At 39.0% G+C, this 16,978-nt stretch overlaps 2 protein-coding genes across 3 annotated transcripts; one reads left to right on the top strand and one right to left on the bottom strand.

Moving 5' to 3' along the window:
• The first annotated feature begins 418 nt into the window (after positions 1-418).
• LOC145491584 (calumenin-A-like) lies at positions 419-6,425 on the top strand. The gene is made up of 7 exons (XM_081470826.1): positions 419-1,252; positions 2,802-3,001; positions 3,815-3,981; positions 4,179-4,239; positions 4,654-4,742; positions 4,984-5,073; positions 5,722-6,425. Exons 1-7 carry the CDS (start codon positions 1,038-1,040, stop codon positions 5,818-5,820), a joined length of 921 nt encoding a protein of 306 aa, XP_081326952.1. The 5' UTR covers positions 419-1,037; the 3' UTR covers positions 5,821-6,425.
• Positions 6,426-6,569: 144 nt separating this feature from the next.
• On the bottom strand, positions 6,570-16,915 carry LOC145491583 (potassium voltage-gated channel protein Shaw-like). 2 transcript variants are annotated; one of them, XM_081470825.1, is made up of 3 exons: positions 13,563-16,915; positions 9,207-10,247; positions 6,570-8,639 (listed from the first exon to the last, which is right to left on the bottom strand). In XM_081470825.1, exons 1-2 carry the CDS (start codon positions 14,259-14,261, stop codon positions 9,234-9,236), a joined length of 1,713 nt encoding a protein of 570 aa, XP_081326951.1. In that variant the 5' UTR covers positions 14,262-16,915; the 3' UTR covers positions 6,570-8,639; positions 9,207-9,233. The 2 variants fall into 2 exon arrangements, with proteins under 2 accessions (XP_081326951.1, XP_081326950.1); XM_081470824.1 differs by having other exon boundaries at positions 6,574-8,642.
• Positions 16,916-16,978: the final 63 nt, after the last annotated feature.

Raw genomic sequence — 16,978 nt, 5'->3', positions numbered from 1 at the left:
CAAAAGCTGCCAAAAATCTGAGGTTTAACAATGTTCATCTTCATTATCGTTATTATTTGCAATAAGAAGCAATTATATGTTATATTATATTTATATTATTTTAATGAAAAAGTATTTACACAGTAGTTTATACTGTTGTCGGAAAAAGATGCGAAGTGCCTGACAGAGACAGTCCAGCTTTACGGTTAGCACTTCAGTTTTTAGAATACGACTGTCGTTTATGATAAATAATTATTAAATAATAAAATAATGATGACTTTATTTATAGGGTCAACTGTTAGTTATATTAACATCCTCGGATAATATATTTTTAATTAAAAAACAAATCAATAAAAGGAGTTTATTTCAGTTCTAGTCTACCCTCATCTTGTATAATTTCACTCCAACCAGAAAATTAGCTTTCCCATTCCTAGTTTGGTTTGCCAAGAGTATAAATTAATAGACCATATTCGTATTCGCGGTATTGGACTGGTACTAGCTTGCAATGGAGGCTCATGCGAGCGAATATCATTAAAAAGGGATAAATACTATCTCGGATCCTAGACATTTAGCGGGGGCAGAGGTGGCGGCAAAAGGCGACTGATTGATGGATGATGAAATGTTATTTCCATTTGAATAGACTCCCTGTATTAGCCTCAGTTGCAAGCCAGTTCCAGTTCAATACCGAGAATACCAATATGGTCTGTTTGGAATATGTCGCTGCAACCCGTAGTCGAATATATATCCCGTGTTTTCATTTGGTTGAAAAAAAGGTACAAGACCAAATCGAGAGAAGTTTAGCTTAGGAAAACATCTTAGAAATTCGTGAACGCTTCTAGGGAACGTAAACACGAAGCGGACAGATCAGCCTGATCTTGGGAATGGGCACCAGATTTCATGAATGCTCTGGATCCAGTCCACGACGGACCAGTAGCTTTGCTTAGGGAACGTGGCGCACCTGTGGTCCTACCACGCGTCACAGCTGGCTAAACATGGCCGCGTAAATAACAAGACAAGTAATCGATTCCGTACTCTTCAACGAACAAACTTTCTAACGCATGGAAATTGAGCTAGGTCTTAACATGAAGCCGCGCCGTTCTCTTTCTCTGTTCGTCGTTCTCGCTTCACTGTTCAGCTGTTCTGTGTCGCATTCTGAGCACAGCTTCGGGCAACAGACACATAGCAATCACGACGATCACGTCGCCTTTCTCGGAGAGAAGCTGGCTAAAGAGTTTGAAAAACTTTCCCCTCAGGAGTCCAGGAGACGTCTCAGGTAATCTATACATTGTTTAAAAACAAAACTGGAATAATTACAAACCAATACAGTCACTAATATAGATATCAAGATTATAATAAGACGCCATAATTTGGTAAACGTCCAATACTAAATGGCGCTGTGTTACTAACTAAAAAATCCCAACATTGTGGATAAACTTCTGTATGATCCATTACGAAAGATTTGTTTGGAATTTGTAATTTTCTAAACAAATCTAACGTTACGATCATCTATTTCGATCGCAACTTGTTCATCGAATTAATGATATTACATTCAATTAGAATTCTAAATCACGGTAAAATCTAAAAATATATATATATAACAAGAACGGAGAGTTTATTAAAGATCGTAACCCCTCGTACTGTTTGTGTATTTATTATCATCGCCTGTCAAATAAAAGGACTAGAAATATTTTTCTTTACCTCTACGATAACGAACAACTTTTCCCTACCCGATGATTTCTTTTCCAATATTTTTTTCATTTATTATAATAATAATTGATCAAAAAAAAAATCCACGCGCGGTTCTTTAACATGCCAAATAAATTATTCCTTCAACAAATAAACAGCTGAGCAAATATTCCAAACGCTGTTGCGTCTCTCAAAATTCTCTTAATGATTTGTGCATTACAATGATCATTGAACCTCGATCCAAACTTAGTACTCTTAGTACCTTACCTGCAGCAAGATCTTAGCGAGTCGCTTGCTCATTGGTCCTTGTATGACAGGTAACTAGTGTCCGCGATTTTACTTGCTTGTGCATTTAAGAAGCTTACTTTTTTCATATTAGAACTAATGCTTTTAGAACTACGAGTGATAATATTGTTATGTAGCTCGCAAAAACAAATCGATTGTGGCTCGATCAGGCATTTTCTCATGATCAATTCAAAAGTGGTATTGCTTAAAATTGTTCTGGGACTGAGGTAAATTTATGCATAGCGACGTGTAATGAACCTGTTCTTTTCAATTTTACGCCTGAATAGTCTTTGTTGGTTCGTTTAATTTTAAGCGTTACTAAAAACCTTGAAAAAAACCTTGAAAAATTCGTCGCCTGGCCAAAACGATCTTTCTACTTCAACTAATGAACTTAAATTTATGCTTACTTTATTCCCTCTTTCGGTTCGATCGCTGATGTTGTTTTTTTACCTTTTTGATTTGCACACCAAATCTTGTTCACCTCAAAGTCAGTTCTTCGTTAAAAGCGCGTTATAGGAGAATGATATTCGACTGGACTGCACTTTTTGGAATTTTTCTAGGGATTTATGGAATCAAGTCGTAACAATTTGAAATGCATGATTAGTAACGCTATTTTTCCCGCCGGCCAGAGTTACCAAACTGGTATGGCAGAAACCCTCTACGAAAAATTAAATATGGAAGCAGCTCCTCAGAGCCTTTGTGTGTCGTGCGATGCCCTGCATTTAAATGTTTTTGTATGAAATATTTTCATCGGTTACACAACGTCTGAGTAATTTGATTGTTGCGAAAGACATGATTGCCTTTCAAAGCAAAACGAGGTAAGATTTCGTCATCTCATTTCATTTCTCCAGAATGTTAGTGCCTCGTATCGACATCAATAAGGATGGCTTTGTAGAGGAGGCCGAGCTAGAGATCTGGGTTCGACACAAGATGCAGAAGTGGACTGTTGACGAGGACGTGGACGCCATATTTAGAGATCTGGACATGAATAACAACGACAAGGTCACGTGGAAGGAGTATATGACGAGGACGTTTGGATTCACCGAGGAGGGTTGGTATCTGCTAAGAAAAGTATCGACATTTATAGAATATCATGTCTGCAGTTTGCGTTATAATTTGCCCGTAACCAATTGCTATTTTTCACCGGCAAATACACTGCAGTTGTAGCCATTTTATAGAATAAATCCTACGACGCATTTCTCTAGAGGAGTGAGGGGCTCTTCTCGGTCTGCTTAACAAGAGATAATAATTTCTTAAAATTCTTGGGCTATTTTAGATCAACGTGTATTATTTCCCACATCCTCGTTCAAGCTTGGCCTCATAAATATGTGTTTTGTATCTTATTTCATACCAAAGTGAGGCCTTGACCACACTATGACGGAGAAATTTGAACTCCCAGCTTTATATTAGTTCTACTATTAGGCCTACCGTCCACACTAATCCGTCACGAAAACAGAGCTTTTCGAAAACGCTCTTCAAACCAAAGGAATTTAAAACGTCGTCGCCGGCTTTGCGTTTTAGTGTAGACGGAATACATTTTGAATACGAAGCTTCTCGAAAACGATGATGTTACGAGAATCTTGTGATTTCCCTGCTCGAGTTTTCGTCAAACTTAAATCCAAAATGAACGTTGATTGTCGCGTTTTTAGATTTCCCAAGCGTAGTGTGGACGGAAACATGTAATGCGTTTCAGAGTGAAAACGCTGTTTTCAAATTTCTGCGGCGTACTATGAACGGGGCCTGATATTTTATCAACTTGCATTAGCTATAGCCCATTGTCTCTTTCGATATTCTTCGTTATCTCTTCCGAAGAACAAGCCTTATTTCCTGGATCATTAACGAATGATTATTCGCTGCCTGACAGATATGCACAGCAGATGGGAAAGATCCAATCTGGAAAAGTACGTTGTTTACGATAAGAAGAAGTGGAGATACAGCGACCAAGACAAAGATGGCATGTTGAACCGCCAAGAATACGAGTATTTCCATCATCCCAAAGAACATGAAATCATGCTGCCTTATATTGCCGTGGTAGGTGTAAACAAATTTGAATGTTTTTGTCTTGGATTGCAAATGTTTAGTTAGGCTTTCCAGTTTGGCTCGTTTTTGCTCCGAATCATAACAGGGGGTAAATAAGTCAGACCTGTTTTTGTCCAAAATGACTCTATTCGGTATTGTCAAGCTCGATGGGAGTGGAAATCTCTAACTATATTAAGCCTTATTTGCAGGAATTAATGGATAAATACGACAATGACCACGATGGCCGCCTTTCTCTGGACGAGTATTTAGGTGAGCTATCCTTAATATACTTACCTTTTTCTACGGAGTAGTTTGACTGATTTTACCATGCACGCGCTCCGGGCGTCGGCCTTTCAAGATTAGTTTTAAATTATTCCAAGGTAAAAATTGATGCTATTCCATACTCAACCTCATCCCCAGGGTCTCTCATTTTCCCGCCCTCCCGAACGAATTTGTTCCACACTAGCATGCGCATAAAATATGTTTAGTCCTGCGAAGCGGATACCAATTTGCATAGTCAGTCTCATGTATGCTTTTCTCGTGTTGCTTCTGACTCTGAAATTGCTTTTAAAAATTCTTCTTAGAATATAGTTTTGAGTTAAAGCAAGCATTCAATAAGTACACTGTCTTATCCTTTTTACATTCTTCCCTTGTTTTCTAACGTAGTTTTCCTCTCTCTTGCAGCGTACATAGATATGCCAACTTTTAATTCCTTATACATAGCGGATTTTAATGAGAAGTATGACGTAGACCACGATGGCTACCTTAACCTAGTAAGTACGATTAGAGTCCCTTGGAATACCTAGATTTTATTTGGCAATACCAGTTGTTTGGACTGGACAAGAAGCAGATGAGAAACCCAGCCTTGCTTAATCCATCACTTACGTATACGAGGTGCCTCGAGAATGTGTTTCCAAACAAGACAATGTTACATCTGTAAGCTTCTGACTGACTCATCTAGCACGTGCAAAACTTTTATTCATCGGAAAAATTGTTGCGTTTTTGTTTTCCCAGAAAGAAATAGAAGAATGGAGAAGACCACGAAACTTCAACAAGGCCCTGGGTGAAGCTCAACATTTAATAGAATATGCTGATATGAACAAGGTATTTAATACCTAGTTAAATTTTATATGCTCGTGTACTACCGTACAGTTCTAAAAGATGAAACAAGAAAAAAGAAGCTTCCCTCTCACCGAGAAAACTGCTATTGAAATCAGCAAGAGAAACGGGTGTCTTAAGTTTGCAACATGTCGGTCTCGAAAGACGTTTGTCAGACTGATCAGTAAAGAGTTTTGACCAAAGGATGAAGTTCTGTTGAGGTCTTTATGTAAGATGCCTTGTGGAGTAACAGCGTGTGACAGGAGTTGATTATCAAGAGACCCATATCCACCAAATACACCAACACCTACAATTTCTACCGAAACCAGAGAAATCTATGTAGTTTTAGAAGTATAGTGTACCTTATTGATGAATTTAACCAATCATTAGCACTTTCTTGAGCACGCGACCAACTTCAGTCTGAAATAAGAGTGGTGGACTTCAAATTGCACACACGGGCACGAATTACAAAGATCGGTTGCCTTGCTTACTTCCCCCTTCGAGTCTAACGTGCCGACAGACCGCGTGACACTCTGAGAGTCTGATGCGACAATCTGATGGTGTACAATCACGCAATCTAGAAGCTGCCGAAACGTTAACTGTTATCTTGATAATCAATCAATTAATAGCATCGTGATTTGTTTTTGTATTCAGGATGGGAAATTGACCGCTGACGAGTTCGTCATGAGCCATGAGATTTTTGCCGGAAGTTACGTGACGCAGTTCGGTCAATCCTTCCACGACGAATTTTGATGTTGTCTAAACCCCGATCTACCAAGAAACTATCAAACAGCCAACACCTTGAGAAAAGCCTCAGCTGTTGTCAGTCAAGAAAAATCTATACCCGTAATTTGTGGTTTTCGTTTCCCATGTATTTGTTTCTTTTTTTTAAAATATTGTTAGCCCAAAGAGACATTTATTACGAATGTATGGAAAATTAAATACCCAGGTACACTCTGTCTTGACTATAAAATCTGTTTCAGTAGGTATCTTAAGTCTGCAGTGTGTGAATGTTAAAAACCAGAAGTTCTTTAGGAATTATAATGTTCACATAGTTCGCATAGTTTTCAAAATTTCGTGTCTATCTTTACGGAATCCGTCAGAAATATTATTAAAAAGTTATAGAAAGATTTATTTCAGAAACTGCCTTCTAGTATTCACACATGGTATATGTACTCTTCTTTAAATGTAAATACAATAATGCATTTGTTTGTCGATCAGTGTGGTCTTCCTTTGGGCATTGTTGTCTGTCTATTGCGTTTTGTAGTTAGTTGCGCGGGAAAGTAGGTTGACAGGCGCGGGAAAACAAAAACGCGCAGCCAATCTCGTACAAAGTTCCGGAAAAACACACCGGTTGCAAGCGCGGGAAGATCCCTTCAACCTGATTGGCTAAGAAGGCATGCTTTTATTCTAACACTGATCACATGGGAACAGCACGTTACTAGAGAAAAGAAACCTAAAGATACCCCGTTTTCGTTTATGTTTACACATATGGGATTTACCGGAGGGAAACGGATGTTCCCAGTGGCGCAAAGATACCGTTATCATGTACTTACTTGTGCCTGCAGGGAAAGGAAGTCAGGATATTATGACATCTCTTATTGTGCAAAGCTCCGAGGAAAACTAAGTCGGTAGAAAAAATTTCCACACTATCTCATGAGAAAATATACAATGTAATCCAACTATTTAAAAGTGCTTTATTCAAACTTACAAGTAACACCAACTAAACAGCTAAAAAAAACTGCGGAACATGATTTTTTTTCTGGTTAGACTGTCTGACTATCTAACTAAGAAAATATCTCCAGATAGCAATCATGTTTATTTACACTATTTACAAATGGGAATATATAAACTCTTCTTGACATATGAATTCTGTGATTGGATGTGAACATATCTAAGTTTTTATATAAACATCTTCTGTCAAACGATTGTCTTGATAATCAAGAACAACCTTGTGTTTTCCTGTACGACATATTCGGATCGGGCAATACGCAAGGCGAAAGAGATAAAATAAAAAGGCGTGTTTACCCGAGCAAATGATAGCTTTGCGCGATTCACTATCGATCTTTTTCCGCTTAAGGACCTCCGGGATTAATTCGGCCTGAAAAATTCATATTAAGAACGAAGCTCCACAGCGCTCCACACAGACCAATCAGGTGTAGTAATCTCGTCCCCAGAGCCTACGCGCTTTCGGTCAGCGGTGACTGAACGCCCAACGCTCTTGACAAAATCAGAAACCAGAACCAGAAAATCTCCTGTATGATTGTGCGCATACGTTCAAGTTCAATAACGGTTTCTGAACATGCTTAGAGAGAATAACCGCTGTGAGCAATGCTGGCTTACCTTCCGATTTTTCTCTGAGGTCTCGATTTCTTGGTGCTGACCAAAAGTATCGCGGCCTCTGGGATCGAGATTCTTCGGTGTAGCGTATCGTATCGGTTTTACATTTTCGCTCCCAAGTAGCAGTCAATTCAGTACAGACGGCTTATGGATCTGTGTAATATCGTCTGAAGGAATTTTCAGGTTAAATTTCACACTTCTCTTAAGGGCGCATGGAAGCAGAAATCTGTTTGCTCAGGAAAGCGGGAGCTAATTTTTTTTACCAATCCTAATTACGCTTTTCATTTTAGAAATGACAGCTTCTTCGATTGAAAAACAAACTATCGGTTTTGTAATGTCTGGAGAAATACCCAAAGATTTTAATACTAAAAGCATGGTAGGATTTGGGTTCGTTCCTTGCAATACACCCTGTTGCCTAGCAAAGTAACTGACCTGGAGAAACAGCGGGCTCTTACGACACAAAGCCAGGTACATACCGCGTTCATGCGTAGGTTTAATACCTCAAATCCTCTTTTAGGAGCAGTTTTAGCTAAAATTCATATTCCTTTCAGGAATATATTCTCTTCTGAGCATTGAATGGCTTATTTGCTTCACTCGGTGACTAATTTGTTATCCAACATCATTTCTTAAAATTCATGTCATCTTATCAATTATCTAGTCGGGCCAAAAATGTTCAAACTAAATCATCTCTCTTTGATCTGCTGGTTTATAGTTACTTTTTGAATTCAGAATAATCAATGAAATTTTGATTTAAAATCAGGTGTCGGAGTAAATTGCACAGTTCAGAAGAGCTAATAATATCAGCAAACAATCGCATAAAATAAATAGATACATAAATAAATACTTTTTTCAAAATCTTCTCTCTTTCTTGATCTTAGTATATAGTTGGATTTCGAATATTTGTACTCGCATATTTATATCATATGATTCTAACTCATTTCGCCCGCGAAAAAGACACTTTCATGTTTCCAGTAAACTGGGGTCTGTTGTAATGAATTAAATTTCCGGCCTTCAATTGAAAACATACCGGGCGCATTTTCATTTCATTCCCTTGAGCATTGAGGACCGCTGGCCAGCGTGTGTAGCGTAATGGTATTTCCACTTACTCCTCCCCCTCTGAGGGTGGTTGTAGTTTCAACGAATTATCTTTATTCACTTGCTATTTCTTGTACCTAGGGTGGGTCTCCTGGTGCGTTGTCTTGTGGTTATCGAGGGTTGTTGCCTCACTATTCCTGCTGAGGAGTAAAAAAGTAAGGTCAGCATAAAACAGTATATGTATTGAGGTAGATTAGTTGTCCTGTATCACAGCTTACCATCCAGACATATACATAGTAATGCTGAAACACAGCACAACCAGGCTTCTTCGCCTGAGTTACATCAGCACTCTCCATACAGTGGAGTATCCAGTAAAGTAACAACAGTTTATTTCTACTACTGTAAACAACTGAAAGTAATTAAACTGTTGGTAAAATTTAACACTCCGCTTTGATCATGAATACAACATCTTGAAACTCGGAGTTTTCAGACTGCACGGTCAGTTGTTATCCTCTCCTTGAACAAAAGAGCTTGAATACCGCGAGTACACTTCATGAGACAAACACCACATCATCGCCAACCTATCATCTTCATTAAATCTAGTATCAATTCTCATGATCGTATTGATACACTTTTAAGCAATTTGCGCACTTGCGGGCTCGTTTAACAATTTCTTTTTATTTTTTTAGCTTGAAAAGAAACACAGATATAAAAAAACAATACACTAGCATTTTAAATCCATTCAATCCGTTGACTCCAAATACCTTGAGATGTAGATCTCAGCTTCCGGCTCACTCTACTTCAGGTAATGTAGGAACAGTTGGTCTCATTGATAGTCGTTTCTGCATCGCGTAACTCGGCCTGCTGTTGGCGGTACCTGCATCACCATTGGAAGTCGTAGTTGTGTTATTAAACAGATGACTGTCCCTTCTAACAGGACGTCTCGGTTTTATCTCATTGAGTTCATCTGTGATTAGAAGACTGCACTTTCTTCCGCCGTTAGTAGTGCTGTTTTCTGCGCAGCCGCTATCCGAACTGCCATTTGAATCGCCGCTCATTCCGTTCTCGACTACAGCCGACGCTTTCAGAGCGTTCGGAGCGTTCACGAGAACTCTTCGCCGCTTCTTCGGCAGTTTGAGCCTCGCCTGGGCGTGAGAGTAATATAAAGAAAAGTTGTTGACAATGACCGGAACCGGAAGTGCTATCGTCAGCACGCCGCAAACCGCGCAAATGCTACCGATGAACTTGCCCATAGTGGTGGCAGGTGCCATGTCACCATAGCCAACCGTCGTCATGGTAACTACAGCCCACCAGAAGCAGTTTGGTATGTCATAAAATCTTGTGCCCTCTTCGTCTTTCTCCCAGTAATAAATTAAGCTAGCAAACAGCACGACACCGATAATCAGAAACGAGATTAGCAGAAGAAGCTCGCGCACGCTCGCACGCAAAGTGTGTCCAAGAATTTGCAGCCCTGACGAATGCCGGGAAAGTTTGAAGATTCGGAAAATCCTGATTAGCCGGATAATGTTTAAGATTTCAACATCAGAGTTGGCCGGATACAAGCTAATGTAAAAAGGAACGATCGCCAAGAAGTCAATCCAGTTCATGACCTTCTTAAAGAATTCCAATTTTGCTGGACAAAACGTAAAGCGAACCAGAAGTTCTAAAGTGAACCAAGCAACACAGATTCCTTCCAGGATTTCAAGCGCCAGCTTGGGTTTTTCCTTTTGGAAAAACGCCATGGACTCCAGACAAAACAGAATCACAGACAGGACAATCAGCGTTAGTGTTGTGTAGGCGATCACCTGAAAGAAAAAATAAATTCTCAAGTTAAGTTTTCCCTTGCTCTTAGTAAACAAACCTCTTTCTTCGCGCCCTCCATCCCTTCCCACTTGCAGAGGCCCAAAAAATTCGTAACGATGACGTAGGTGCCTGTAACTTTTCCGATTGGTTGTTGCTAGCTCGGTTATGAATTTTCTCGCGAAATTAGGAACCAATCAGACGTCTGTTGATTGGGTGTAGTTCTTCCTGAGATAACGATTATAAATTACCCTTCTCAACTTCATTAATAATTCATCAAGCTTAAACAAATGAAATCATGACCGTGACGGTGTTTGGATGTATCTGTTCTTAATAAGCATAGATTTTAACGACCTCATTTCTCCGTTTTCTCCCTAGTTTTAGGTTCGATTGAGAAGGTATATCAAACGCTCAAGACAGTGTTTGACCACATTTCCAAACACTTTGAAGTTCGTCAAAAATGCTCCCGCTGCCCGTCGTATTATATTTTCAACTCTCTTCTCAGTGTTTGGAGATTTGGTCAAACACGGTCTTTCGAGTTTGATATATCACGAAAACAGCTTGTGCAAACCTCACTTGAAATTTTGTTGTTTATTACTTATCGCCGTTCGCTTGTTTTAATGTTAGTTCGTCTGATAACTTGGTAATACATCAGGACAATGTTCCTATCCTTGATGAGTTTCTTTATTCGTATCACCTAACTGGCGACTGACATGTTAATATTGTAAAGAGAATCCAAACCTTGGTCACTCTCGTGAATTGAAGGGATAACAAAATTTCACGGGATAGTTTGTTCTACTGGTGCGATAATTGACGGCTAACATTTGCCTTCGCTTTACACCCGAAGAATTAAAAAGCCCAAAAGTTTCTCAGTTTCCTCAAAGCAGAAAATTACTATAGTTGTCAAGTATGGCTTATAATCTCGCCTTGTTGCAGATAAGTTTCAATTCTAACAAAAATTATCATGGACAATTAATTCCAATATTTCGCTGGCTACGAAGTACAAATCTCGATTTCAACTCTTTAAATCTAAATTTGGTGCCTCAGAATGAACTTTATTCCAGTTTAAAAACTGAGGCCAAAAGGCTTGAAGTTATCATGGTTTCTTTTTAGAAGACTTAAGCTGTGGAAATTGAGTAAGTGATAATATCTCCGTAGTAAGTAACCTTCTCAATTGTTTACCTATAATACACGCTACTGTCGTGTAATGACTGGTTGTTGTATTCTTCAGAGTTAGAAAATATTTCTCTAAGTAAATATTTGCAGAAAAATGGACTGAATCATTTATGTATCTTTCCCTTCTGTTTTCCTCGGAATTTATGTTTTACAAAGCGTACATTAGCTCTTACTTTCAACACGCAAGGGGGTTCAATTTGTTTGGGTTACCTAGTATCAAGTTGTTTACACCAGAGGGATTTTATCTTTAGCATGAAGAAAACAGCCTGAATCAGTCTACTTCTTAAATCCAACGCGTTCAATGTCAGGAAAGAAATATTGCGTCTGTCCCTTGTTAATTCAAATAAAGAGAACTTTTAAAAATAATGCTTGGCAACGAGATTGAATAAACTAAAATGAAATATCGAAAAGAAACCAACTCGAAACTTATTTCGTCAAAACAGAAGTCGAGCGCTACTAGTGTTAGGAAAATACATTGTTTTTTCCGCACGTTTTCGGCTAAATGTATTTTGGGGAAATTTCCCCGCTAAAGGAGAGTTAAACATTTAAAATACTCTAGACTACATACGGAGAATTTAACAGATATTTCCGTGGATACGAACTGTTTTGATCTTGCCGCTTGAAAAGACTAACAATGCCAAAACTAAAGACGATCAAAGAAAACAGGTTTTGAAAATCCATCTCTTCAATTTCTGTACTAAACTGCTGGCTTGGAAGATTGTGGTTAGTTGAACTACACTTTAGAGGCGATAAGCTAGTAAAATGTGTGAAAATATTTCGATTTTTAGTGTATGTAATTCTCAACCGCTGCGTTGCTTTTGAATAAAAGTGGTATATTCTGGATTTTAACTAACCCGTTCACGCTTTAAAGCGGTAATCATAGAGTCTACATGCTGAGAAATTCGGCATAATCGTGACAAAAAAGAGCGAAAAATCAGGCATGTTTTTTTTTTTCCAGTTTATCAACTGAATTTTATTCAGAATAAAAATCGATGGTTTATTAAAGTGTTTTAAGCGCGCGGCACGCAAGTTACTGGCGATCTTTCTAGCCCGACCACTTTGGACCATTAAATCGAGTGGACTTTGCAATTTCAGGATTAGAGGAATTCACAACACGCCGGGAACCGAATATAAAGCAATCATATTGGAGGCACGTCTCATAAATATTTGATTTCCTATCAGCGAGTTAGGTCTACTCATGATACGAAGCCTAATAGAATTTCAATCAAATTTTTCCCCTCTAAACCCACTAAATTTCCTTTGCCCTCAAATGATCTTTTTCAAGTTAGGTTTGACAGCAACGCGGCAGAAAGCTTCTATAACTGCTTTTAATTTGAACTAAGTGTGGTGTACTAACATATGCAGACCGAGATATTAGTTCAGATATGAATTTTAAATATGCCTTTCTTCAAAAGGTCAACAATTTTCAACTTGTCTTTCGCAAAACCTCAAAAATGCAACATCTTAAGTTAAAGGGAACGTCGCTAGCGTTTAATCCACAATATTTACGATTGAGGTTTTCATCTTTTTTACACCACAATTTGTTCATCGCGTATTTTGTATATTTCTACGTGCTTGGCGCTACGGGAAATAACGTAAACAGCTTCGAGCAAGATATGACTTTAGGTCGAGGGGAAAAAAATCACTTTGAATGTTTCAAAAATTTATGACAACACAAAACTTCGCAGGCCATACATTTACTTGATTTTTCTCGAGTGGTTTAGTAACAGTCGTACGATCGTAACATCGACTCCATCTCATGACTGAAAATGTATTGTGGAAGATTCAATTTTTTATGAGTAAAACACGCTTCGGGCATATATAGGGTTTTTAATTTGCCCTTCCTTTTCAAGGCGTGTTGCCGTTTATTGCAACAATTACAAAATACTCTTTAAAACTTCAATATCACTCGCGCGCTTCAAACGAAACGAACTTTTTCAATCATTGACAAGAAAAGCGCCGTTTTTCGTTGTATGGATGGGAGAAATTTGCATGTTACACGGTCGGGAGTTTAATTGTAAGTTGTAAACCTCAGAATACAACGCGTGTTGTCTTCTTAAATGAGCTCAAATTGTAAGGCTTTCTTGTAGATTCACCGCATCAAAAACGACCTTGTGCCTTTTAAAACTCCTATTCACACCTACCTTAGCGAGCTTCGAAGAATAAGGCTCTTCCATTAGCGTCCAAATTCGCGGCTGATATTTTTGCCACCAGGTCGTATCAGGTTGTGTTTCAGCCGCGAAAGCAAAGCCGTATCTTCCAAAATCCAGCTCTTCATCTTCGTAATCATTGTCGAATTCCACCCCTTCAAACGCAGCAAGCGTTTCTTGAGCGTCTCGATGCTGCCGGTATGTTAACCAACAACACGATTCGACTTGTTGGTCGTCAATACCCCAGAAACTCAATTCGTCCTCAAATAAAGGCCCGCAAACGTCCAACGGGCAGTGAAGGTTGCCCGTGCGGTAATAGTTTAAAACGTTGGCGAACACGCCAGGATGGCGGTCGAAAAAATACTCGCCCATGTCCGCGTCATAGTCCACTGAGCCAGGCGAGGCATCTGCAAGCCAAGATAACCTTGTATCGGGAATATTTTTTAGAGTACTTCTGTACGTTTCGTGTCTGACACCGCCAACATTTATGCTCACCCGATCTTTTCGCTTTGCAGTTTGCGGCGGCGAAGAAGATGTTTGGCTGCGTTGTTTTTGCAGTTCAAAATCTTGATCGCTCGAACTACCCGGTGATTCCACATCTTGCATGCTCGGGTCCTCCTCACTTTTGTCTATCTTGTCTTCCTCCCTTATGCTAACAATTTCCTTGGTTGCAATCTTATTCGACTCATTCATTTCTAAAGGGAATTCCTCATCGGCTCCGCGCGTTTGTTTCACCCCAACGCGGCCACAAATCCCATAAAAATTATCTTTAACAGTCCACGTTGGTACTCTTGTGGTTTTGCGGGCAAAAACTCAGCAAGAAATCCGAGTAGAAAAAATCGAAAAATTCGCCAATGGACAGGTGCTCTCTTTCCTTCACGCTTAGTCAACAAGAAACAAGCAATTGAACATATGCTTTCAGCAAGGAGAATTTTCCACAAATCATTCTTATTTCTTGCGGTAAAAATTACTCCTCCGTCAATTTATCCGTCTGCGATTCCGTGAACAGGACACACCAATTGAAAAATATCGATGGTTTTTCTCCAAGAAAAAAAAAGAGCCTTGCCAAAAAAGCCGTCGAGTTTTGGCAATGTTTGTATTCGTTATTTGCATTTAGTCGTGCGGCGAGAAAGGGCGCATGATTTGCATTCGAAAGCTAAGCGATTGAGAATTTCATGCAAAAAAACTTTAACTTTTCGAACTGTCATTCATGTTATTGTCAAGGGAATTAAGGGCGCACGCGTGGTGTCTCTTCAGCTGCCGGCCATTGCAGGTGACTGTTAAATATTATCTGAATGTAATTTATATACGCGTTTGATAGGCGTTAAGAATTATCATTTCTGCAAGTTCTTGCTCTGAATTTACGCAATTTTCAGGCAGCCACGGAGAAACGAGCTCGTGGGGCGAAAAAACAGCTTGATACGCGATTTCAACTGAAATGGTATAATGAAAATACACGCTTGTGATTCCTGGAGCGCCCCTGTATTTCTGGTTTTGTATGCGCAGTACATGGAAGTAATAAACCCGTACTTCATATCATTGCTTGTTACATGTCAGAACATGAAAGACGTTTGGAATTTATTTACTGGTAAATAAGATTCTTAACGAATTTCCAGGGAAGGAAGTGTTTCAAACAGTGGGACGTGGAAAAACACATCAATTTTTCGCCCGCACGTTGGAGACGGGGCTTGAAGGCGACACCGGGAAATGGTAAACAGAAAATGACGATGGTATCTTTTGACTGCGACGCTCTCCTCTGACAATTATTTCGTTTTTGCTATGTTTATTGAGATGAGTGCGCCAGTGAATAACTTATCTTTTTAATCTCGGAACATTGAAAGCCGTAAAAAAACAATGCTGTCGTGTAATATCAACCGTGGAATAAATGCATATTCCGGCGTAGACACTCGTATGTAACAACAGTCAAACGGTATTTAAAAAGATAGAGAGTCATTTCCTCGCACGTTTTAACGTCAGTATTCTAAACTTAAAGCTGTGTAAACTAAATGCGTTAAGAACGAAAACACAAGAGAAGAATAGGGTATATTATTCATTCCAAATTGAATTCAAATTTGTCTGGAAGCTTCTGACCGGTTGCGTTGCGAAGCGAACAGACACCTTAGATACCGAGGACAATGAAACACGTGTTACTTCCAGCTTTTATACGAATAGATTATATCGCTTTAATGTGACTCCATTTTTGTGTATTACGGAGTATTCTGTATTCAAAACTGTTCTGTTCAGATGCATATACTGGATGTTCATTGTAGAAAAAAAAAAACACTTTTGAGTCTATACGTGTAAAATAATCTTTTGTTTATTTTACTGAAGTCTCAACAACTTAGGTTTCTGTGAGCACGTGCTCGTCATATCTGTACTTTTGTACACCTCGTACACAAGGTCTTCGTTCCCTTTGATCAGCGGTCGGAGAGCTTCCGCAATAAGATACGAAGACTCGCGGAACGAGATTAGTGTATCTCCCATTTAAAGATTTATTTAGATTACCTCAGTAGAACCTCAACGATTTTATTGACCGGAGATGACTTCATCTTTAAGGGTTGTTGAGGAGGACGCGTTATTTGAGAAAAGAGAGATTTGTTATTTTGGCGGGAAAAATTTAATTTTGTGCGAGCAACGTTTGCAGTCTCTCTCTCTCCCCTTCAAGAAGAGAGACCCTGGAAACGAGGTTGCTGAATTGCTTAGTGTTGTTGAGTTTCCTCTGATCTCTCCACGTTTTTACCTCCTTGAAATGATATTGATTCATTCTTTAACCCTAACATAACCACTCGGCCCAACGAGAGTTCGAATGCCAACGGAGGAACGCGCCATTTTAACGTTTTTGCAGTTCATCTTCGCGCCAAGAAAATTTAGGGTAATGATTTCTTTGTATGACATTTGAAGAAGTATTTTCAACGACACGGTGACCTTCAACTGAGCTTCACTTTGCGAGTTCGGTATGATCATTGCCTTAGAAAGAAATTAAAAAGCAACAAAAGAAAACTCAACAAGGAAGGTGAATTCTTACATGGAAGAACTTTAATGTATAACACTCTACATATAAATGTACCTTTGGTTACTAACAATGTGACATAAATTAAATTCGATTCTCTACTTGCCCACACACACATCCCTCAGGAAACGCTGTACAAGTCATGTTGATAATTTCATTATCATAATTGGTCTAAAAATGTAAAATCAAATATCCGACTGATTTTCGCAAACGTTCACTTTACTTGTTGAACGTAATTAAAACCTACAATTGAATACGTGTTAGAGCGGTTTTCAATTGAGTGTCGTAAAACCAAAACCATAGTAATCATTCTAGCCAATCAAAAAGGCCACAGACAATCCAATGAACCCATCAAAACTCAGAGCAAATACGTGTTGCCGACGCATCGCGCGGGAAAAAG

Source organism: Orbicella franksi, chromosome 6 (assembly GCF_964199315.1).
Source record: "Orbicella franksi chromosome 6, jaOrbFran1.1, whole genome shotgun sequence".
Taxonomy (NCBI): Eukaryota; Metazoa; Cnidaria; class Anthozoa; order Scleractinia; family Merulinidae; genus Orbicella; species Orbicella franksi.
The sequence above is the reverse complement of the archived record's forward strand: the minus strand, read 5'-3'. Positions and strand labels throughout refer to the sequence as shown.